Below are 25,859 nucleotides of genomic sequence, written 5' to 3' on the forward strand. Positions count from 1 at the left end.
TTTACATAATATTGTTCAATCTTCATACAATATTTAAATAAAAAATATATATAACAACAGAATACAATTTTACTACAACTTTACTATAATTTCGTAAGTATAGTGTATGTCATGTCTTATTCTTCTTCTTCTTCTTCTTCTTCTTCTTCTTCTTCTTCTTCTTCGAGTTTCAATCTGAAATTCAACCAAAATCAAATCTAATATTCACCAAAACACCCTCAAAATTGAGATATAAACTCCAAACAATATTTCCAATTGTTTGCAATAACACCCAATCTAAACAAATAATGGTTTTTGAAAATCCATATTCTAATTCAAAGCTTCAAAGCTTATTAATGGTTGTCAATAGAGGAATTGCTGCTCTATTACTGGAATTAAGGCTGATCTTCGAAAGTGTTTTTTTTTTATTGAAAGTTAAGCAAGCAACAGGCGTTAATGGAGGTGTGTGGTAGAGTATTAAGAGCTTGAATCTATAAAAATAGAGAGGGATTTTTTAAGAAGAGTGAAAAGATATTGAGGAATTTTTGAAGAAGAGTGAAAACATGCGTTAATGGAGGGAGATACTGAAGATACGTGGGGGTGTGTGGAGAGAGAAATGGGGGGTGCGTGGAGAGAGAAATGTGGGGAAGTGGGATATAGATGTTAGAGTGATTTTAGGATTTAATTATTATCATTAAATGCCTAAAAATGTACATAATTGGTAATTTTGTATATATTATGTAATTAGATTAAAACTTGAGTAGGGAGGGTAATAAAGTTTGAAATAGTGTATAGGAATGTAAAAATTCCATGAAACAATAAAGAAGAAGAAGAATATTGCAGAGAAAAAAGAGTGAGAATTCTTATTAATTTTGGGATGATTTACAGTGGGGTAAAGCCTCTCTATTTATAGAGAAAAAATGACTTAGCCACTAAGTAACAAACTCTCTAAAAGATAGACATTCACTCTAAGTACAATTCTATTCATAACACTCTCCCTTGAATATCTACTCAATAGATAACGTGACTCGTTAAAACCTTAACTAAAATAAAATCCAGTGAAAAAAAATTCTAGTAAAAGAAAAAGAGTACACATGTTTAATAATACGCCTTTTGGTTGCCTCATTAAAAACCTTGCAAGGAAAACCTAGTGGGACGAAATCTTGTAAGGAAAAAAGAGTACAACACGTATTAACTCCCCCTGATGAGAGCATCAATCCACATCATTGAGCCTTCGCATCCCAATCTTGTACACTATTTTTTTGAAGGTTGATGTCGGTAGAGATTTGGTGAACAAATCAGTTTTATTATCACTTGAACGAATTTGTTGCACATTGATATCACCATTCTTTTGAAGCTCATGTGTAAAAAAATAACTTCGGTGAAATATGTTTTGTCCTATCTCCTTTTATGAATTCTCCCTTCAATTGGGCTATGCATGCTGCATTGTCTTCATACAAAATCGTGGGTAGTTTGTCACATTTCAAACCACATTTGTCTCGAATAAGATGTATTATAGGCCTCAATCACACACATTCTCGACTTACTTGATGAATGACAATTATCTCAGCATGATTAGATGAAGTAGCCACGATTGATTGCTTAGTCGATCGCCAAGATATAGCAGTGCCTCCATATGTAAATACATAGCCAGTTTGAGATCGAGCCTTGTGTGGGTCAGATAAATACTCAGCATCGGCATAACCAACAAGATCGGGACTGTATTCGTTGCCATAAAATAATCACATATCGATAGTCCTTTTAGATACCGCAATATGTGTTTGATTCAATTCTAATGTCTCCTTGTAGGAGCATAGCTATATCTTGCTAAGACATTAACTGGAAAAGTTATGTCAGGCCTTGTAGTGTTAGCAAGATACATTAGTGCACCAATTGCACTAAGATATGGTACTTCAGGACCAAGTAGCTCTTCATTCTTTTCTTGAGGCAGGAATGGATCCTTATTCACATCAAGTGATCGAACAACCATCAGAGTACTTAATGAATGTGCTCAATCCATGTAAAACCGTTTTAATACCTTTTCTATGTAGGCAAATTGATGAACAAAAGTTCTGTTTGCCAAATGTTTAATTTGTAAACCGAGACATAATTTTATCTTTCTGAGATTTTTCATCTTGAATTCCTTCTTTAAATAATTAATTTCCTTTTGGAGTTCTATAGGAGTTCCAATAAGTTTTATGTCATCAACATATATGGCAAGTACAACAAATTCTGATGTTGTTTTCTTTATAAAAACACATGGACAAATGGCATCATGTGTATAACCTTCATTTAATAAATACTCACTAAGACGGTTATACCATATTCGTCCTGATTGCTTTAGACCATACAAAGATCTTTGCAATTTGATTGAAAATATTTTCCGGGACTTTTAATTATGTGTGTCAGGCATTTTACATCCCTAAAACATTTTCATGTATATCTCATTATTAAGTGAGCCATAAAGGTAGGCGGTAACCACATCCATTAAATGCATCTCAAGCTTTTCATGGACAACAAAACTAATGAGATAACGAAATATTATTGCATCCATAACAAGCGAATATGTCTCTTCATAATCGACACCAGGCCTTTGTGAAAATTCTTGTGCAACAAGGCATGCCTTATATCTTTGTACCTCTTTTTCTCATTTCTCTTACGTACAAAGACCCATTTATTACCAACAGGCTTAACACCATTAGGTGTTTGGACTATATGCCCCAAAACATCACGTTTCGCAAGTGAATCCAACTCAAATTGGATTGCTTCTTGCCATTTTAGCCAATCACGTCTTTGTCGACATTCTCCAACAGATTAAGGTTCAAGATCCTCATTATCTTGCATAATGCTAGATGCAACATTATATGCAAAGACATAATCCACCACTATATCCAATCGATTCAAATTAGTCTCAATATCGATTGGGTTTATTGATAGTTCCTTATTTTCGTGAGTCTTAGGCTCAGTGATTTCCTCATGAATCTCAAGATTGGTTAAATCATGGGTTTCTTTATGAGATTCTTTCGTAGTGTTATCTTCATTATTTATTTTTCTTTTTCTAGGATTTCGATCCTTAGAACCCAATGGTCTGCCATACTTTAGGCGTGCTTTTGACTCATTAGCTATGACACTAGAAGATTATCCAACAGGGACATCAATACGGATTGGAATATTCTCTGTAGGGATATGTGATTTTGTTATCCTTTTCAGATCCATAAATGCGTCTGGCATTTGATTTGCTATTTTCTTTAAATTGATGATTTTTGCACTTTTTTCATAAATAGAGGCATTTGGATCAAGATAAGACAATGATGAATTTTTTCACAAAATTTTCTGTTTGGTTTCACAAATTTTTCCCCCTAATTTTTGGGAAAGTGTCTCATCAAATCGACAGTCTGCAAATCAAGCTGTGAACAAATCTCCCGTTAATATTTTGAGGTAGCGAATAATGGAGGGCGATTCAAGCCCAACATATATTTCTAACCTTCTTTGGGGACCCATTTTGGTGTGATATGGCGGTGCTACATGCGCATATACTGTACTGCGCATTCAAAAATTCTTAAATGCGATATATTAGGTTCATGACACAAAACTAATTGTAACGGGAAATATTTATGATAATTTGTCGATCTGAGACGAACTAGCATTGCTGCATGTAAAATGGCATGACCTCAAACAGAAGTAGGTAACCTCGTTTTCATGAGTAATAGTCTTGCTATCAATTGCAGACGTTTAATTAAAGACTCTGCAAGGCCATTTTGAGTGTGAACATGAGCTACAAGATGTTCCATTTTTATCCCAAATGATAAGTAGTAATCATTAAATGCTTGGGATGGGAACTCAACAGTATTATCAAGTCTAATAGACTTAATTGGATTATCGGAAAATTATGCCCGTAATCGGATTATTTGTGCCATTAATTTTGCAAATGTCAGGTTGCGAGATGACAATAGGCACACATAAGACCATCTAGAAGATGCATCTATTAAGATCATAAAATATCTAAACGACCCACTAGGTGGGTGAATAGGTCCATAAATGTCCCCTTGTATACCTTCCAAAAACGTAAGGGACTCAAACCCAACCTTTGTTGGTGATGGTCTAATAATTAACTTGCTTTGATAACAAGAAGTGCAAGAAAATTCATTATTTAAAAGAATCTTTAAAATTCTTTAATGGATGCCCATTTGAGTTTTATATAATCCATCTCATCATAATTAATCCAAGATGTCCCAATCGATCATGCACAAGTACAAAAGTATTGGAATCAGTAACCTTTTAGTTTACGGTAGAATGTGCCTCAATTGCACTAATTCTTGTCCAATACATGTCACAAGATAAAGATGAGAACTTCTCAATAACCCTTTTCTGGCCAGAGACATTTTTAGTAACGATGAGATATTCAAGATTATTCTCATCTATTGTCTCAATATGATACCCATTTCGGCGGATATCTTTAAAACTCAACAAGTTCCTCTTGGACTTGGAGGAAAATATTGCATTATCTATGATAAATATTGTTCCACTAGGCAGAGTTATAGTAGCTCTTTCAGAGCCTTCAATTAGATTACTATTACCAGAAATTATAGTAACATCTCCCTTACACATACTTAAGTGAGAGAAATATTTCTTCTCTTTGAATATTATATGTGTCGTACATGAATCAATTAAAATTTGATCCAGGTTTACATTGTGAGATATCCATATTTGCTTAATCTTCTCAAAGAGCTTCTTGAGACGGTAGAGTCTCGTGCTGATAACGTGTAATGAAACAATAAAGAGGAAGAATAATATTGCAGAAAAAAGAAGAAGAGTTCTTATTAATTTTGGGATGATTTACAATGGGATAAAGTATCTCTATTTATATGGGAAAAATGACTTAGCTACAAAGTAACAAACATACACATTTAACAATCAATGCCTTTTGTCTTTTTTTCTTGTTCTTACTCGTGAATAATTGTGTATTGGAGCAGGTAAAATTGATGTTGGCTTTTTGACTACTTTATCGACATCGCAAACCTATAGTCATTGCAAGAAAGTCATAGCTAATACTAGTAATTTTTCCCCGGAAAAGAAGCGGGAAAATAGAATATTATTAACAGTTAAAAATAGACATAAGCAAGTCAAAATCACACTTTTTTTCTTCTCCTCGAAATTGAGCTTTCCATCAAATGTCCAAAAATTAGCATCAATTTGAGGCTGGTATTTAAATTTGAACATGAACTTTTCATTTTTGTTGCTGTCAGAAATTGAACAATTTGCACTTTTTTCTTAAAACTTTTGGTTCATTCACGCCTTTATTATTAACCAATTATATTGTCTCGTATTTGCTCTTGCCATTTAGGACGGATCTAGTCTTATAATACCGAGAACATCTGAACCCACTACATTTGATGCGTAGCTTACATTTATTTATAAAAACACATTAAAATTATAACAAATAGTAGTAGATATAACCTATAAATTAAAATTATAACTATTTCAACGTTAAGAAATTTAAATATTGAATTCGTAGAGTTCAAATTCTGAATCCGCCCCTGTTACTATTAACAGAGCTCCATTAAAATGAGTAAATTTCACTTGTCTTTTCTTCGAGAAAAAGATTCAAATAGCTCTTTAATATTAATTATGGTTTAAAATCACTCACTTGCACTTAAGGACAAAAATAAGAGTTTTTTCTCCTTATGATGGGGATAGTATTAGAACAAATTTCAAACCGAGGGTAAAGTCTTTTTGATTACTAATAGTATAAGGATAAATTTGATTACTTTCCCTTATAATAACTCTTGATATCGGTAACGAATATTTTGTCTAAATTCGAAAATTAGAAGGAAAAGTGTATTGTGTATTTTCTTAAAATTTTGTCTAACTATTCTGAAAAAACATGTCCCAGGCTACTCAATGAATTGTTCCTAAAAAATACTCTCCCGTTCATTTTTACTTGGCACGTTTTGATTTTTCACGTCCCTTAAGAAATAATAAATAAAGTTCTTAATTTACTATGATACCATATTAATTGATGCATATTTTATTGAATTTAAGAAAATAATTTAAAATAAGTAATAAATATTGTGGGTATAATAATTTTTTTTTTGTCTTCTCTTAATATGCGTAAAATAACAAATAAAAATAAAAATTTATTTTTATTATACCTGGTAAAAGTGAAGGGAGGAAGTAATATTTTATTTAATGCACTGAAAAATAGAAATATTAAACCGTGCAAGTCTCTGCTTCTACTCACTGATTAAAGCGTGTGTTGGTTTCTAACATGCGCTGAGAATGAGGCACATGATTGCGCACGATTCGAAAACCGTTCATCATCACTCTTACAACTCATTTAGTTTGTACGAAGATATTACCCCTACCTAATGCAAGTAGAGATGCTGTTTTCAATAGACTCTCGGCTCGAGAAGAAGAAGAAGAAAAAGAAGAAAAAAAGCAAGAAAGGAAGAGAGAAGAAAAAGAGGGAGACAAAAGATAAGTAGTATCAAATAATAGCAACAGAGAATACAATACCTGAGGCGAACAAAATCACATAACACAATAAAAATCTAAGAATATGAAGGGACATGCGTGCTACTAAGACTATCGATGAGCAACTAAAAAACTACCCATTAACCTTCTACCCTAGTCCTCGACCTCCAAGGGTCATGTCCTCAGTAAGCTAATGCAATGCCATGTCCTGTCTAATCACATCTCCTCAATACTTCTTAGGCCTACCTCGACCTCTTCTCAAACTCGCCATGGCTAACTTCTCACACCTCCTAACATGAGCATCAATGCTTCTCCTTTTAACATGTCCGAACCATCTCAGCCTCGACTCCCGCATCTTGTCCTCCACGGAGGCTACTCCCACTCTGTCCCGGATAGCTTCATTCTTAGTCTTATCTCTCCTGGTACACCCACACATCCATCTCAACATCCTCATCTCTGCTACTTTCATCTTTTGCACGTGAGAGTTCTTGACTGGCTAACACTCAGCTCCATACAACATAGTTGGTCGAATCACTACTCTATAAAACTTACCCTTAAATCTTGGCGGCACATTCTTATCACATAAAACACCCGAAGCGAGCCTCCATTTCATCCATCCCGCTCCTATGCGATGTGCGACATCTTCGTCAATCTCCCTGTTACCTTGGATAATAGACCCGAGATACTTAAAACTAACTCTCTTGGGGATAAATTGAGCATCAAGCTTTACCTCTACGTCTGCTTCATGGGTCCCGTCATTGAATTTGCACTCCAAGTATTTTATTTTGGTTCTGCTCAACTTGAAACCTTTAGAGTACAATGTTTGTCTCCAAATTGAAACCTATACATTTTCACTTTTACTTATTCATTTTAACAAATCAAGAGAAAGGAATTTTTTCTTTCTTCTTGTTTTACCCTTATCATTAACTACTTATTTTTCAAATCATTTCTCAAATACTTTTTTAAATGCTATCATTATTATGAGTGAAATTGTAAAATATATACTTTATTTTTTTAAAGGGAGTGCAAAATAAAAAATAAACAACTAAAATAAACGACAAAGTATTTAATTAAAGTCCAAGTGAAATATAGATTTATTGGTTTTGTAGTATATACTCCAAGTGAATATGTCTTATCTATTCTAATTTTAGTGTCTCTTGTTTATGCTATTCCAAGGGGAGCCTCGGAGCCGGTAAAATTATTTTCGTGCAATCTATAGATTACGAGTTCGAGTCATGAAAGCAATAATTAATGTATGCATTCGAGTAGACTATCTATATCATATTTCTTGAGGGTGCGACTCCCCTTGACCTTGTGTGAATACAAGATATTTTGTGTGTATCGGATTACGATATTGTTGCTCCTATATTAGTTCCTGGTACCTTTCCTTTATGCAATTATTAGTTCCAAGTCGTCCTCTTGGATTTTCTCTTTCATAACTTCATTTATGACGTGGTTAAGTACTACATCAAGCTTTTGTACATTTAATGCATTTTCGTCTAACCAAAACTAAACAAAGAAGAGAAAATTCAAGGACATTGAAACACAATAAAACAACTAATTGGGTTTAGAAATATTGGTACTACCATATTTCTGGTTTCTCAATAGAGTAAATCAATATCAACAAAAATCAAAAGGTAAAAAGGGTAAAGAAATATAGATGTAAAGAAGTAGTAAGAAAAACAAAAACAAAAAGGATTATCTCAATCACATTGAAGACTAGCTTTACCTAATTTACTTTTTTTTCAAAAACAATGATTGGCTGTTTTCAAATAATGGGATTGGCAATAAACAAGAAGTTTAAAGCACTAATAAAAGCAAAAGATAATACACTAGTAGAACACAAATAGTTTTGTTTACAAAAGAAAATATCATTAATCATTTAAATTAAAAATAAAAGTTCAAGGAATAATCCCATGTTGGCACTTATCCTTCTTCATGAATGAATACATAATTTTCATAGTTCATTAGAAACTCCTAAAATGTTGAGTTTTGTACTGATTCCTAAATATTTTAGTGAAGTAAATTTTAAATATTATGAAATCGAATTTCAATTATTTTTCTTTTTTAAATCCGTGTCAATCATCAACAACAATAATAATTTTACTTTGTATCGATCGGCTAGTTCATTATCGATTCTAAACCCAGATAAAGAAGAAGGATTACAGTAAACTGACAAAACTAACCAATTTCGTAATAAATATGTGTCAATAAAAAAAGTTATTATTATGTGAAATCTAAATTAAGAAAATAAGATGGACAAAAGAGAAATAATACAGCAAATTGTATTATTATGATAACAAAATGTTCAAAGTTCATCCATCAAAGCCACGCTTGTACAGGCCCACACTTCCTTTAGCCCGCCGCTCCTTCCTATCTCCAATCTATTATCTGCTTCTGCATTTTCTGTTTGATTTTTTTTCTCTTTACCATAATTTTAACCTTTTCCTTTCCAAAAATTCTTCTTGTTCAGCTCATAAACTGTCTCTGTTTCTGACACCAAACATCTCTTTGAACCCAAGTTTTCCCCCATTTTTTTTACTAGTAGGTGACACTTAAGAGTAGTTTCCATTCAAGGGGTTGTTACAGATTTAGATTCTTGGATTCACTCTTAAGCTTCATTCTGTTTTCTTTAGTATTTTTCTCTGTTCTCCCTCACTTCTAAAAAAGACAACTTTATCTTTATTTTTCCAGCTTTTCTTTGTTTGTTTTCATCTCTTATTAAATCCACCGTCTGTAGTCTTTTCCTATTTTCTCTTTCCAGCTCTTGATAACCCCATTTCTTCAAAATTTCGACTTTTTGCTTTTTTTTTTTTTTGGTTGATTCTTGAAGTTCTTGGAAACTGTTGTTTATGATGGGTTCTTTCAGTTCTGGTTTTGTGTAAAAATTAGTGTGTTTTTGAGTGTTGAGAGAATTATTGGAAGAAAGATGAGAACTTTTGCTTTTTTAACAGTTTTAGTTACTCTTGGACTGTATGTTGTGATCTGTGATGCTTTTCCATCAAATGAAGGTGTGAATTATTAATTCAAGCTTAGATCTTGATGTACTTAAGTTCTGTAGTTGCGATATTTAGTCTTTTTGATTGTTGTAAGTGTTAGTTGTAGGATTAACAATAATGCAGGGTGTTATGTAATGTTGTTCCGGAAAGATCTTGTATTTGTTTTGTTGATATACCTTGTTGTAATTCAAAGATTAGGTAGTTCACTTGAGTGAATCTGATTGGGGACTTTTTGTTGATACAGTTTATGCTCTCAATACATTCAAGGAAGCTATATATGAAGACCCTCTTCTGTTTTTGTCAAATTGGAATGCCTTAGATTCAGATCCTTGTGATTGGGCCGGAATCTTTTGCTCTATGGCTCAAGATCATGTCATAAAAATGTGAGATACTTTCTTTAATTTATGTGCCATACATTGAAGTATTATTTGGTTATTGATTTTTCTCAACTAAAAATGATTTATGGACTCAAGTTAAAACTCTAATTCGTGTTTCCACTACTTCGTGGGACTATAATTTGCAGTAACATTTCTGGTGCTTCATTGAAGGGCTTTCTTTCACCCAACTTGCATCAACTCTCTTCTTTGCAAGAACTGTAAGTTATTTCATGATAGACTTACTTATAAGTATAATACAGTTTCAGGTCGTAACTATGTTATGAATTGGCGATATGCAGAATACTGCATGGAAATGTACTGATTGGTACAATACCTAAGGAGATTGGCTTGTTGAAAAACCTAAAGGTCTTGGATTTGGGTGCTAACCAGCTAACAGGACCAATTCCTCCTGAGCTCGGCAATTTGAAAGACATTATGAAAATGTTAGTCTAACGTGATTCTTTGTTGGTTTATTTGTACTTAGACTTTTCCTATCTTCCTTGAAGCTCCCTTATTTTTCTAGCTTGTATATGTCTGCAGAAACCTACAATCCAATGGATTAACGGGGAAATTGCCTGCTGAGCTTGGTAATTTGAAATACCTTGAGGAACTTCGGCTGGACAGGAACAAACTTCAAGGAATAGTGCCTGCTAATAATGGATCAGATTTTACATCTGGCGTACATGGAATGTAAGTGGATTATGCACTACTCTTGTACTTTTTTGTTTTTCTTTTAATTTTCTGGTATGTCGATAAGGAGTAATACAAGATATTGCTTTATCCCTTAATGTTGACCATAATGAGCAATATAACAGAGTTCAGAATGCATGTTTCAAAAGTTTAACGATGGTGTTTTTGGAAATGATCTGTCTTTTTGTGATGAAAAGTGAGTAAACTTTTTTTTATGTCGCCTTATATTCATCGCATGTATATTTAGCGCTGGTTTCTTATTTTTTTTCTGCTACTTCTTTTTAGGTATGCCTCTGGTGCCAGCCCTACAGGATTTTGTCGTTCATCCCAACTTAAAGTTGCTGATTTCTCATTCAACTTTCTTATCGGAAGCATACCGAAGTGCTTGGGTTACCTTCCAAAGTCAGTTCTTAATTCTTCGCTTATCTTCTCTGTTCCTGAATGCCTGTTATTTTCATTGCTGTAGATCTAGATTCAATGAAGTTGTCGCTAGAGAAAATATCCGAAGCATCGCTCTGATGCTCTATAAGTGTTGTTTTCTATTGCCTTTTATAATTTCTGAATGCCTGTTATTTTGTTTTGACATAGATCTAGCTTTCAAGGAAATTGCCTTCAGCATAAAGATCCAAAGCAGCGTTCTGCTTCTCTATGTGGTAAGTAATGCTGTTCGAGCATTTCTTTCTTAAGCCAGTAAACAATCTCTGGTTACTATTTTCCACAGAATGAATTGTTTGTGCAGCATGTTTTCTTTTCTTTTTCCTTTACAGTTACAGTCAAGTAGATTTGTTATTATAATAAGACTGAACTGGTTGTTTTAATATCGTGGTGTAGGTGGAACTCCACCTCCCACTAGCCATGCATCAACAGTCGATAATAAGCACCGGTCTGTTGAAGGACCAAGACATCAGGCTTCTTCTTCCAAGCCCACTTGGCTTTTGGCTTTAGAAGTGGTAACAGGAGTTATGGTAGGTTCTCTCTTCATCGTGGCTCTTGTGACTGGCCTTCACAAGTGTAAAAGCAAATCCTCAATCATACCTTGGAAAAAATCAGGAAGCGGGAAAGATAATATGACGATTTATGTAGGTTAGTTCCATGCACTTGAACTTGGGTACTTCATAAAAAAGTATCTTTGCTCTATACTTATGAAGCATTGAGGCCATGGTTTCTATTTACCACTGGTGTTTCTTTGTAGATACTGGTATGCTGAAGGATGTCGTAAGATACAGCAGACAAGAACTTGAGGTAGCTTGTGAAGATTTCAGCAACATCATTGGATCCTCACCAGACAGCTTAGTTTACAAAGGAACAATGAAAGGTGGACCCGAGATAGCTGTAATATCGCTTTGTGTCAAAGAAGAGCATTGGACAGCCTATCTAGAGCTTTATTTTCAGAAAGAGGTGAGACTCATTATTTCTTCATGATATGTAGCTACTGTTTCCATTGTAAGTTTCATGCTCTAACTTCTGTAACTTTACCATAGGTGGCAGAATTGGCCAGAATAAATCACGAGAATGCTGGGAAACTTCTAGGCTATTGCAGAGAAAGTAGTCCTTTCACGAGGATGTTGGTGTTTGAGTATGCATCCAATGGGACATTATATGAACACCTTCATTGTGAGTAAAGTAAATTGGTTTTTGCGTCTACTTCAGTATGGTTCGAGGCGAAATCCTAACTCTTTGAAGTTATTCACAGATGGAGAAGGATGCAACATATCTTGGACACGCCGGATGAAAATAGTTATCGGCATTGCTAAGGGACTGACATATCTACATTCAGAACTTGACCCTCCATTTACTATATCAGAACTGAACTCAAATTCTGTATATCTCACGGAAGATTTTTCTCCCAAGGTAAACAAAAGACCATTAATGACGTATAAAACAGTGACATTATCTATCATTATCTATCTTGTATACCCATTATGCTCTTAAGCAGTCACAAAAACTTTGGCATTCCATACTGTCGTCTCAGAATTTCATTTTAATTGGTGCAGCTTGTTGATTTTGAAAGTTGGAAGTCGATAATTTCCAGATCAGAAAAGAATTCGGGTGCTATCAGTAGTGAAGGAGCAATTTGTGTCCTTCCAAATACTCTAGAGAGCCGTCATCTCGATGTCCAGGGTAACACTTATGCATTTGGAGTACTGCTACTGGAAATAATCAGTGGGAGACCTCCATATTGCAAAGACAAAGGGTGCTTAGTAGATTGGGTTAGTATTTCTTTTCGTGCCAAAGATTATTATATGCGATAGACTTTTCAGGCAGAGGACCTGAATTCGACTTTTTATGTGGCAGGCTAAGGAATTCCTTGAAGTTCCCGAGGTATTATCCTACGTTGTGGATCCAGAGTTGAAACATTTCAAACAAGAGGATCTCAAAGTGATTTGTGAGGTGATTAACCTTTGCATCCACCCGAGTTCGAGCAGGAGGACTTCCATGAAGGACTTGTGTGCTATGTTAGAGAGCAACATTGACACTTCAATCACTGCAGAGCTCAAGGCATCTTCTTTGGCGTGGGCCGAGCTTGCACTTTCATCCTAACTGACAGAAGGCTAACAGTATATATATCCAAAATATGTAATCGTCTAGCACTTTCCCTTTTTCTCCTTTTTTTCTACCCTTTTCTTTTTGATCTCTCGATCTCGTTCCCAATGTTCTGGTGTTGTGGTTGAGTTCATGTAAATTTTGAGTCTCTAGGAAAAGTAGAGTTGAAGAGATGCTACTGTTGATTCTTTGTAAACAACTGGTTCTTTACTAAATGATGAGTGTTGATAGTGAATGAAAGGCATGTTGGCTAGATTTTACTTATCTACTTCAAAGTGTTACTTCTTCAGCTTTCTGTATTATTGAGCAATAAGTTCATTGTAGTGTATAAAACACCATACAAATTATCTTTTGAACTTTGATCTAGATATTTGTTAAAATTCATAACATAGCTTGAACTCATTGCAGTGTATATTGAGCAATAAGTTCATTGTAGTGTGTGTATATATATACTAGTTTAGGGTACGCGCTTTGCGCATGTACCTCTCAGGTAGATTTACAAAAATGTTATAAATATTATTTTAGAATTTGTGTTTGATTACATAATAAAAGTTAAAAGAAAAAAGTTTAAAATCATAAACATGATGATTAATGCCAATCTTATTTAGCTAACTCAATAAAGAAAGAACTCTATCCCATAGAAGTCATTAAAATTTTAAATTTTAATTCTGCTAAAAATAAGGTATTAACTGTAATTATGATTTTATTCAACACGAACTGCGCTTACGAAGGGTAAAAGTTGATCAATATTTCATGTTAGACTTTCTTGTTTGTATGATAGTATTGATATAAATAGATAGATTATACTCATCTTCAAAATGTTTTTAGTGCAAACATTGATCTTTAAACTATATTCCATCAAAATTATTGTGAAATTTAATTAGCTAATTTCAAATTTTTGAATATTAAACAACTCTTACTTGTTATTTTACCTTAAAATTATTTGTTAAAGGAATTTTTACTTTTGGTTAGGTTCATTTTTAGAACTTCAATAGTTATTTTATACTTTCAGATTATTTGTTTTTCAAAATTAACTATCTAGGTAATTTTTAAAAATAATTCTTGACGCCTCAATAGCTAGTGCTTATAAAGCTAAAATGCTTGTTGTTTCCAATAAATAATTTATTTGCATTTATTTATACTTTTAAGTTTTATAGAGGTTTAGGTTTGTTTGTGTCTTGAGGAAGAAACATAGTCATAGTTATAAAATAAACTATATGTCTACCTAAAGTGAGAGGGTTAATATTTTTGGAGTTAAGATCACTTTATTATATATGGGAGAAATATACCACGTGCGAATAGTTATTTTATCCAATTCAAATAAGGAATGTATTTAAATTTATTTTAAATTTTAGTTTAACTTTAGATTCCTAAATATTAGGAGATACTTCAAATAAGATAATATTTAATAGTAGAAATTTTATTAATTTCATAATTATAAATATTAGGAAAATAGTTAATTTAACAATTTTATCTAGTGTGATCGCTATTTTAAAGACTAGAAAAGGTGAATGACGTTTCGCTAAGGGTCTTTGTGCTTTTAATATGTTTTACGCTACATGCGTTGAGCGTGTAACCTACCTAAATAAGTATTAAATTTTTAAAAAAATTATATAAATATTATTTTTGAATTATAAAATAAGTGCATAAATTTATATTTAAAAAGAATATCGATTTGTATAGCTAACTTAATAAGGAATATTTGTACCTTCGTTCTCTATGTTTTCTTTTAGCTCTTTTAACTACTATCTTAAATTACTTGTGAATAACTGCATATGATTTATTTTTATTAATTTCAATACATAAATATTTCTTTTCTGTGTTTCACTTATCGAGTATTATAATTAAGTTTGTTATTTTATAGAGTATAAATTCACAATATATATTCAATGTATTCATATAATTAACTTAAAGTACACTATAGTACGTATTACTTTAAATTAAAATACTACTACTATTTTAAAAATCTAAGCATGTCGTATTTAACTTATTTACATATATTTTTATACTCGTCCTAGTATGTTATAAGTTTGGTTTACATAGTATAGTAATCTTCAATTTTTGAAGATTTAAAATTAGATCTAAAATTTTATTAATTTTTAATGTACGCTTATATACACTTTATCTAATATACCTAAGAAAAAAGTCATAATTAAATTTAAACACAGAAAGGATTTATAAGTAAATTTTTGTTTGGTTTTAAATTCCTGAAATTTAGTAGTTTCTATATATATGTAGTTCGAATAAGGGAAGATTTAATAACCAAAATTTAGTTTGTATTTTTTTAAAGTTCTAAATATTGGGAGACTAATAAATTATAATTATATCCAATATAAAATCTAGTTTTAAAGGGTATTAAACCTTGTTTCACTAATTGTATTTAACGTTATGATTAAGTTTTAAATTGTTTTGATTTTTGTTGATGTAGCTAATGTCTAAGTTTTAAGTTTAGATTCGTTATACTTGCCGTCAAAGTATGTTCTCAACGATCTTGGAACCAAAAAGGATATTAGACACAACTTTCTTTAAGATTTTTTTTTAGTAGGCTTTGAATTCCTAATTTCGGATGGTAATTACAATTTTATAATAATTTAAAAGACATTAGAATTCCATACATAGTTTAAATAAGAAAAGTTTTATGTGATTTCAAAGCCGTAAATGTATAAGGAAAATAATGATTTAGTTGATTTAAAACTCCTAAATATTAGGGAGAGTAATTTAATTACGATTTTGTCCTATGTAAAATTTATTTTAGAGGGTAAAAAAGGCGAACGACATTTGGCTAAAGGCCTTCGTGCTTTTAATAAAATATAGATAGATAGATTGTATATTTGGCTAGCGAATATAATTATTTTTGGCCAACCGACCAAATATGCAATATAGTATACAAAAATAATAGGAAACAAATAACAATGTTGGCAACAATAATCAACCAGTGAATATAAACATCAAGGCAACAAAAACACCATAAATATTACTCAACAAATAATGAATATAAGTATGACCAATGAATCAAGTCCTTCAAATATAAATCTTTCGCCTATATGTTTTTCAAATAATAATTCTTCAGGATATAATACTTTCTAATAAATATATTTCGAATATACTCCCTTCAAATAAATATCTTTCAAATATAATTCTTTCAAATAAATTTCTTTCAAATATAATTCTTTCAAATAAAATTTACCCCGTGACACCTCATTTCAAAATCATAAAAATACATGTCTCAGCCCACTTTCGTATTTCCACGACACCTCGTGCCAATTTCTCTATCACAACCGCACGGACAACTCACGTGCCAATATCATCATCATTTACTCACGGCACCTCGTGCCCACATTTCATATCACAACTGCACGAACAGTTCACGTGCCAATATTATCATTATTTACTCACGATACCTTGTGCCCATATTTTCTTTCATAATCCGCCTGCCAATAGCCATAGGCTCCCAATTTCAACATAGACCAGTCTATTATCAATTTACCAATAACAAGACAAATTGCACAAGATATAAAAATAAATACAAGAAAAAATCACAACATCACATGAAAATTACCAACGCAATAATCCCGCATCATCACATAACATCCCTGACAATAGCCACCCTTATCACTCCTATAATAGCCTCCCTTTTCCCTCTGTCGTGACAATATCAATAGCCACCCTTATCGCTCCTATAGCCACCCTTATCTCTCCGCATAATAGCCACCCTTATCACTCCGCCCAGACAATATCCCAGCAGATATAATATCAACAGTGAAATGCCACCCTTATACCCACATAATATCAACAATGAAATGCCACCCTTATATCCTCATAATAATAACTCAAATCACACAACAATTTACACGGAATATTATCACGACAACACAACACAATCAATTCTTATCACAATTTGCCCAACAACCTCAACCAATTCTAATGATATAGTAAAATCAATAAATTACTCAAAAATTATCACGACCCAAAACTAACCCCTGTCGTGATGGCGCCTATCGTGGAACTAGGCAAGCCGACTTATTTTCAAAACAAAACGATATTTTTATTTCAAAGATAATTTCAAGGTTATTTAACATAAAACTTCCATTTAAAGAGTTCAAATCAAAGAAAAACAGAAGTTCAGAAAAGAAAAGTCCGACATCGGGGTGTCACTAGTCATGAGCATATACTACAATCTGTCTAACAATATCAAGGCTAACTCAGCTCGAAAAATAGCTAAATACAACTAGAGGAAGATAAGAGGGAGAAGAGCAGGGGCTGCAATCGCCAAACAGCTACCTTGCTATCTCCAAGAAAATCTGCAACCAGAACACTCAATAACCGCTACCTTGTCCAGCTACACCTGGATCTGCACACAAGGTGCAGGGAGTAACGTGAGTACGCCAACTCAGTAAGTAACAACAATAAATAAAGACTGAGCAGTAGTGACGAGCAATAAAGCATATAACGTTCATATCATAAAATCTCAGTAAAATACCACATGCTCTTAAAAAAATCAGGATTTGAATCATACATCTCGTTTAAACCCAGTTCCAGTAAAAATTATTTAAAGACATTTTTTTTCCAACAGTTTTTCAAACAAAGGCTCAATATAAAGGTGAGATAAAATGATGAATTCATAAACAGCCCCTCGGGCAAAACATCACTCATATACAGCTCCTCGGGCAAACCTCACAGTCACTCGTGCCACTCGGGCATACCTCACAATCACTCTTGCCACTCGGGCATACCTCACAATCACTCTTGACACTCGGGCATACCTCACAATCACTCTTGCCTCCCAGTCACTCAGCACTCGGCACTCGCACTCAGTAGGTACCTGCACTCACTGGGGGTGTGTACAGACTCCGGAAGGGCTCCTTCAACCCAAGCGCTATAATCTGCACGGACAACTCACGTGCGATAACAATAAAGTATGCTGCAGGCGGGCAGCCCTGATCCACACTCATCCTCACAAATCAGGCCCTCGGCCTCACTCAATCATAAAGTATGCTGCAGGCCGGCAGCCCCGATCCACACTCATCCTCACAAATCAGGCCACTCGGGCATTTCAGTAAAATAGGGCATTCGGCCCAAAACATTTATATGCATCAAAATAGAGTCATAAAACTGAGTTATGCAGTAAACAAGTATAAACATGACTGAGTATAGATTTTCAATCGAAAACAGTGAGAGGATGATAAGAAACAATCCCTAAGGGTCTAAACAGCATTGGCGCAAGGCCCAAACATGGCATTCAGCCCAATTTACAGAAAATCTTTCTAAAGCATATAAGTATCAATGGTTTCAACAAAGTATGAAACTTTACAGTTGCTACGGGGCGGACCAAGTCACAATTTCCCAATAATGCACGTCCACATGCCCGTCACCTATCATGTGCGTCACTAAAAATAGTAGAATGATACAAAAATTCGGGGTTTCATACCCTCAGGACTAGATTTACAATCGTTACTTACCTCAAAACGTGAAACTTTTTACTCTGCTATGCCTTTGCCTCGCAAATCGGCCTCCGAATGCCTCGAATCTAGTCATAAATAATTTGTTTCAGTCAATAAAATTTATTGAAATTAATTCCACAAGAAAATAATAATTTTTTTCATAAAAATCCAAAAATTAGCTTAAAAATCGCCTGTGGGGCCCACGTATCGAAACCCGACAAAAGTTACAAAATCCGAAAGCCCATTCAACCACGAGTCTACCCATACCAATTTTACCAAAATCCGACCCCAACTCGACCCTCAAATCTACAAATCTTATTTCCAAATTTCTAAGTTCCAATCTCCGATTTACACCTCAAAATCATGTAATCTAGTCGGATTATTCGATAATAATTCAATATTATGGAGTAGAAATGATCACAAGGGACTTACCTCAAGTTTTTCTTGAAAATATATCAAAAATTGCCTCTCCTCAAGCTCCAATTTGTCAAAAATGGAAAATGGGACGAAGTCCCTGTTTTTATAATTCTGCCCAGACATCCTCGGTTCTGCCTCGATCTTGGCCTTCGATCGAGGTCCTCGATCCTGGTCCTCGGTCCTGCCCCTCGATCCTGATTCTCGATCCTGGCCCTCGATTATGTCTTCGACCCGACCTTCAACCGTGACCCTCGACCCTGGGCTCGATCATGGCTTCGATCGTGACCCTCGACTCTGGGCTCGATCATGGCTTCGATCGTGGCCCTCGACCCTGAGCTCGATCTGGGCTTCGATCGTGTCCCTCGACCCTGAGCTCGATTTGGGCTCAAATCTGGGCTCGATTTCTGGGCAGAAGCAATTTCCAACAGAAGGAAATTGCAGCAGCTGTTCTAGTTTAATTTTTGATCCGTTAACCATCCGAAACTCACCCGAGGCCCTCGGGACCTCAACCAAATATACCAACAAGTCCTAAAACATCATACGAACTTATTCGAATCCTCAAATCACCTCAAATCTACAAATCTAATTTCCAAATTTCTAAGTTTCAATCTCTGATTTACGCCTCAAAATCATGTAATCTAGTCGGATTACTCGATGATAATTCAATATTATGGAGTAGAAATGATCACAAGGGACTTACCTCAAGTTTTTCTTGAAAATATATCAAAAATCGCCTCTCCCCAAGCTCCAATTTGTCAAAAATGGCAAATGGGACGAAGTCCCTGTTTTTATAATTCTGCCCAGACATCCTCGGTTCTGCCTCGATCTTGGCCTTCGATCGAGGTCTTCGATCCTAGTCCTCGATCCTGCCCCTCGATCCGGAGCTCGATCGTGCCTTCGATCGTGGCCCTCGACTCTGTGCTCGATTCGGGCTTCGATCGTGGCCCTCGACCCTGAGCTCGATCGTGCCTTCGATCGTGGCCCTCGACTCTGTGCTCGATCATGGCTTCGATCATGGCCCTCGACCTTGAGCTCGATCTGGGCTTCGATCGTGGCTCTCTACCCTGAGCTCGATCTGGGCAGAAGCAATTTCCCACAGAAGGAAATTGCAGCAGCTGTTCTAGTTCAATTTTTGATCCGTTAACCATCCGAAACTCACCCGAGGCCCTCGGGACCTCAACCAAATATACCAACAAGTCCTAAAACATCATACAACCTTAGTCGAATCCTCAAATCACCTCAAACAACGCTAAAACCATGAATTACACCCCAATTCAAGCCTAATGAACTTTGAAATTTCTAATTTCTACAAACAACTCCGGAACCTATCAAATCACGTCCGATTGACCTCAAATTTTGCACACAAGTCCTAAATGACACAACAGAGGTATTCCAATTTTCAGAATTAGATTCCGACCCCGATATCAAAAAGTCAACCCCCGATCAAACTTCTCAAAAATAAAACTTTTGACATTTCAAGCCTAATTCCTCTACGGACTTTCAAATAATATTTCGGACACGCTCCTAAGCCCAAAATCACCATACGGAGTTATTGGAATCATTAAAATTTAAATTTGAGGTCGTTTACACATAGGTCCATATCCGGTCCACTTTTCTAACTCAAATTCTTTTTCAATTATGAGACTAAGTGTCTCATTTTACTCCGAGTTCCTTCCGGACTCGAACCCACTAATCCGATATAAAATAATATAGCTGATAACACTAAAAAGAATTAGGAATGGGAAAAACGGGGTTATAACTCTCGAAACGACCGGCCGGGTCGTTACAAAAATAACCCTAGGCTCCACACAACATATACAAAACCTCAAAACAATCAACAAAGATAGAAAATACTTAGTATATGGCAACACCTTCATTAATCCAAATTCTTGATAATTATATTAACACCTCAGTTTAAACTTATTTTATTAATTATTTGCAGATGAAAAATCCATAATATAATTATTTTCAGGAAATATCAAATCAACAAACTCACGAAATTCACATAAATATTCAAGTAATAATCACATCAAATTGTCATATAAAAATAAATTCAACAAACGAGAATTGAGGCATTGCAAATAGATCATTAAATAAATACTAACAATTATCTAATTTACTATACAATAATGCCTGAGACTTTAACCCAATAAATTTTGCACATATAAGTCTGAGTACGTACTCGTCACCTCGCGTACACGACTTTTCACATTTCACAAATGGCACATAAGACTCGATGCCTAAGGGGTAATTCCCCCACTCATGGTTAGGCAAGATACTTACCTTTTTGAAGTTAGGCCGATATTCCAAAAATAGCTTTCTTGCTTGAATTGACCTCCAGACAGCTCAAATCTATCCAAATTAATTGTATAACTTCATTAAAATTTATCGAAAATAATTCTGGATAATAAAACGTTGATTTAAATTTTTTTTCTAAAAAGTCAACCAAAGTCAACGCGGGGTCCGCCTCTCAGAACCCGACATAATTTTTACGAAATCCGAACACCTATTCCGATACGATTTCAACCATACTAATTTTATTGAATTCCAATAACAAATCGTCCCCCAAATCTTGAATTTTCGTTTTAGAAAGGTTTTACAAAAATCCTAATTTCCTCCATTAAAACTCGAATTAAACGAATATAGCCATGAATTTATGAAATATAATCATTCATGGATGTAGAACACTTACCCCAGTCGAAATCGTGAAGGAATCCTCAAAATCGCCCAAGAATCAAACTCCAAAAATTCCAAAACGAAATGGCGAAATGACTGATTTTTGATCCTCATGTTTCTGCCAATTTTTTTCGATTCTGCGGACAAATTTGCGCGCATGCGGAGTACTTCTGCGGCACAAGTGTCGTTTCTGCGATCCACACTGCCCTGGCCAAGCTCGCACCTGCGGACAGAATGTCGCATCTGCGCACATCGCTTATGTGATGGCCAGTGCGCATCTGCGATGGATTTTGCTGCTGCGCCTCCACTCCCCGCTTCTGCGATCACGCAGGTGCGGGAATTGCTTCGTACCTGCGACTTCTGCCAGTGCACTCCCAGTCACTTCTACGAAGAGCTTCACTGTCACGACCCGAAATTCCCACCATCGGGACCGTGATGGCGCATAATATTTTACTTGCTAGGTAAGCCAACGTTAGAATAATATTATCTATTTTAAAATAATTTTAAATTGATTAATAACAAAGAAACAAATGCGGAAGTAAAGTCTAAAATGTAGTGAATAATCCATAAAATAGCACTGTCTAAATACCATCCCAGAATTTTGATGTCACAAGTGCACGAGCTTTTAGAATAATACAAATAAAGGTCTGAATAAAATAAAACTGTCTCAAAGAAATCACACAGCTAAAATAAGGTAGACGGAGAATTCAGAACTGCGGACGCTGTACAATTATACCTCAAGTCTCCTCTGAGTAGTTGAAATCCGAGCAAGTCTATGGTACGCCGCTGGGACCAACTCCGAAGTCTGCACAAGAAGTGCAGAGTGTAGTATCAGTACAACCGACCCCATATACTGGTAAGTGCTGATCCTAACCTCGACGAAGTAGTGACGAGGCTAAGGCACGTCACTTACATTAACCTGTACGCAATAATAGTAATAACCACAATAATAGAATTAACTCAGGTAACTCATTTCTAATAGTTGAATCCAACTCAACAATCATAATCAATTATTATTTCAATCAATTTCCGTTGCAGTGTGCAACCCGTTTCCACAATATATTCATTTTCAACCCTACAATATATTTATTTTAATCAAGTATATATATAGACTTTTAAATAAGTCTGTTGCGGCGTGCAATCCGATCCCCCAATATGGACTTTTAATAAAGTCTATTGTGGCGTGTAATCCGATCCCCCAATATGGACTTTTAAAAAAGTCTATTGCGGCGTGCAATCCGATCCCCCAATATGGACTTTTAATAAAGTCTATTGCGGCATGAAATCCGATTCCCCAATATTGACTTTTAATAAAGTCTATTGCGGCATGCAATCCGATCCCCCAATATGGACTTTTTAATAAGTCTGTTGCGGTGTGCAACCCGAACTTCCAATATATTCATTTCAATCAATTCTGTTGCGGCGTGCAACCCTCTCCTCCAATATATTCATTTACCAATTCTCATAGAAGAAATTGCCCCAATAAATACAACAATTAATATAAAAGTTTTAGACAACAAGCATACAATAATTATGATTTAATTATGAAACAAACAATGACAAATAATAATTTATTATGCAAATCAGGGAGAAAATAGGCAGTTTAATATTTAATATGCTAAATATCAAGTAGCAGTTAATGCACATAAATCAAATAAGCCTGTAGCAGTTATTGCAGGAATTCAAGAATTTATATTTGACAAAGAATAGGAGAGAAACAATTATTAAAGGCCTATTTAAAGGGTTTAATATGCTAAAAATAAATATTGGTGATTAGTTTTTCTAAGCTCTTACTTCAAAAACGTGATTTACTTTTTATTTCATTGTTCTTCCTTTTTATAACGCTTCTTGCAATCTTGCGAGATTGAGGAACAAAGGGGTAAGGTTCTTTTCATCTTACATTTTTCTCACGTGAGTTTGAAGAATGCTTTCGCTAGTTTTGTGAAAAACTTTAGCGAGATGCTTTTGTTTTTCTCTCTTCTTTGTGCTTGAGAGGTGCAAAACCTTGAAAGTACAACACCCCAAGTAAAAAATAAAATAAAATTAAGTTTAGGAGAAGATTTATATTCGGTACTTGTGTTATTAGAAGGTACCAGGTTAGCAAGTACGCGGTGGAATAAATAGTCGAAGTACACGTATGTTGACCCGGACACCGTCGTCATAGAAAAAGTAAAAAAAATCTAAATTTACAATTGAACTAGGCGAATAGTTGAGATCGATTCTACCCTAGTGATAATTTGAATTACCTCCGTCGGAAGACTACCAACCTTCAACCACCATAACCCCACCTTAACTACCATGCATAATCCTGCTGCAAATTATTTAGGAGCTGAATTATGCGTTTCTATGTCATTTTTAGCATTAGGAAGTAAATGTGGAGCACTATTGTGATCTCATAAGGATTGGTGATGGATGGGAGTATCATTTGAGTTCTGACAGAGGTGAGAATTCAACTAATTATAATTTGAGTTTCATTATGCTGACTTGGGGCTTGGGAATAGTTAATTTGAGATTGGGGGATATATATATAGACTGAGCCATTGGAAATTTGATCATTTTTCCTTACAAAAAAGACTCATGTATTGGTTAGTGGTTGTCAATTCCAAGTAGCAACGGTATAGAATTAAACAGACGCGCGCGCTCATGATTTGGTCATACTTGGTGCCCATGAAGCGTAGCTATTTCAATTGAGGTCCTGGCCCAGCGCTATAGGTTGTAACGTTGGCTGAATCCTTTTATTACTAGCTAGAGAGAAACCAATAACTTTAGGATTTTCAATATTTATGAAAACAATTAATTTGACGACGTACAGATACTCGTCACCTCGCCTATATGTCGTTTACATGCATTTCACATAACAAATAATTTAAGGGTTCTATTCCCTCAAGTCAAGGTTAACCACGACACTTACCTAGCTTCGAAATCAAATTTCAAGTTTCCAATATACCTTTGCCTTGCGAATTAGTCTCCGAATTCCTCAAATCTAGTTATAAACAATTCAATATATTCAATACAAATTGTAGAAATTAATTCCATATGAATTTACTAATTTTTCGGATTAAAATTCGAAATTCATTTTAAAAATCGACAGTGGGGCCCACGTCTCAAATCTCGGAAAAACTTACGAAATTCGAACAAAACAATCCGAATTTCGTCCGAAATTTACCCGAGCCCCTTGCTACCTTATCCAAATATCCCAACAAGTACCGTAATATAATACAGACTTACTTGGGGTCTCAAATCATATCAAATAACATCGAAATTGCAATTCACACCTCGATTCGGACTTAAGAGTATTAAACTTTTCAATTTGCAAATCTCGTGCCAAAACATATTAAATGAATCCGGAATGACTTCAAATTTGGCACACAAGTCATAAATAACATAATAGAGCTATTCAAATTTCCAGAATCGAATTTCGGCTCCGATATCAAAAAGTCAACCCCGTGGTTAAACTTGAAAAGTTTTAGCCTTTAAATTACTAGTTTCTGTTAAATGGTCATAACTTGAGTTAGGGACCTCCAAATTAAATTTCGGGTATACGCCCAAGTCCCAAATCACGATACGGACCTACCAGAACTGTCAAAATACTGATCCGATTCCATTTGTTCAAAATGTTGACCAAAGTCAACTAATTAAGTTTTAAGGCACTATTTCACATTTTAATCCATTTTTCACATAAAAACTTTCCAAAAAATTTTACGGACTGCGCACGCAAGTCAAAAAATAATAAATAGTACTTTTCAAGGTCTTAAAATATAGAATTAATTATTAAATTTAAAGATGACACTTTAGGTCATCACATTCTCCACCTCTAAAACAAATGTTCGTCCTCAAACGGAGTTAGAAAAAGTACCTCAGCTGGAGAAAAGGTATGGATATTTACTCCGCATGTCAGACTCGGACTCTCAGGTAGATGCCTCTACCGGCTGACCTCTCCATTGCACCCGAACTGAAGGATAACTCTTAGACCTCAACTGTCGGATCTGCCGGGCTAGAATAGCCACCGACTCCTCCTCGTAAGTCAAATCTTTGTCCAATTGGACTGAGCTGAAATCTAACACATGGGATGGATCACCATGATATTTCCGGAGCATAGACACATGGAACACCGGATGAACCGCTGATAAACTAGGTAGTAATGCAAGCCTGTAGGCTACTTCACCCACCCTTTCAAGAATTTCAAAGGGTCCAATATACCTAGGGTTCAACTTGCCCTTCTTTCCGAACCTCATTACACCTTTCATAGGTGAAACCCGGAG

The 25,859-nt window shown here is 34.8% G+C and overlaps 1 protein-coding gene across 1 annotated transcript; it reads left to right on the top strand.

Moving 5' to 3' along the window:
* The first annotated feature begins 8,759 nt into the window (after positions 1–8,759).
* Positions 8,760–13,331, top strand: LOC107782543 (putative LRR receptor-like serine/threonine-protein kinase At1g63430). The gene is made up of 13 exons (XM_016603423.2): positions 8,760–9,464; positions 9,697–9,835; positions 9,976–10,047; positions 10,129–10,272; positions 10,370–10,519; positions 10,805–10,921; positions 11,108–11,172; positions 11,351–11,602; positions 11,712–11,917; positions 12,001–12,133; positions 12,213–12,370; positions 12,514–12,729; positions 12,815–13,331. Exons 1-13 carry the CDS (start codon positions 9,383–9,385, stop codon positions 13,058–13,060), a joined length of 1,980 nt encoding a protein of 659 aa, XP_016458909.1. The 5' UTR covers positions 8,760–9,382; the 3' UTR covers positions 13,061–13,331.
* Positions 13,332–25,859: the final 12,528 nt, after the last annotated feature.

The sequence above is a fragment of the Nicotiana tabacum genome, chromosome 23 (assembly GCF_000715075.1).
Source record: "Nicotiana tabacum cultivar K326 chromosome 23, ASM71507v2, whole genome shotgun sequence".
NCBI lineage: Eukaryota > Viridiplantae > Streptophyta > Magnoliopsida > Solanales > Solanaceae > Nicotiana > Nicotiana tabacum.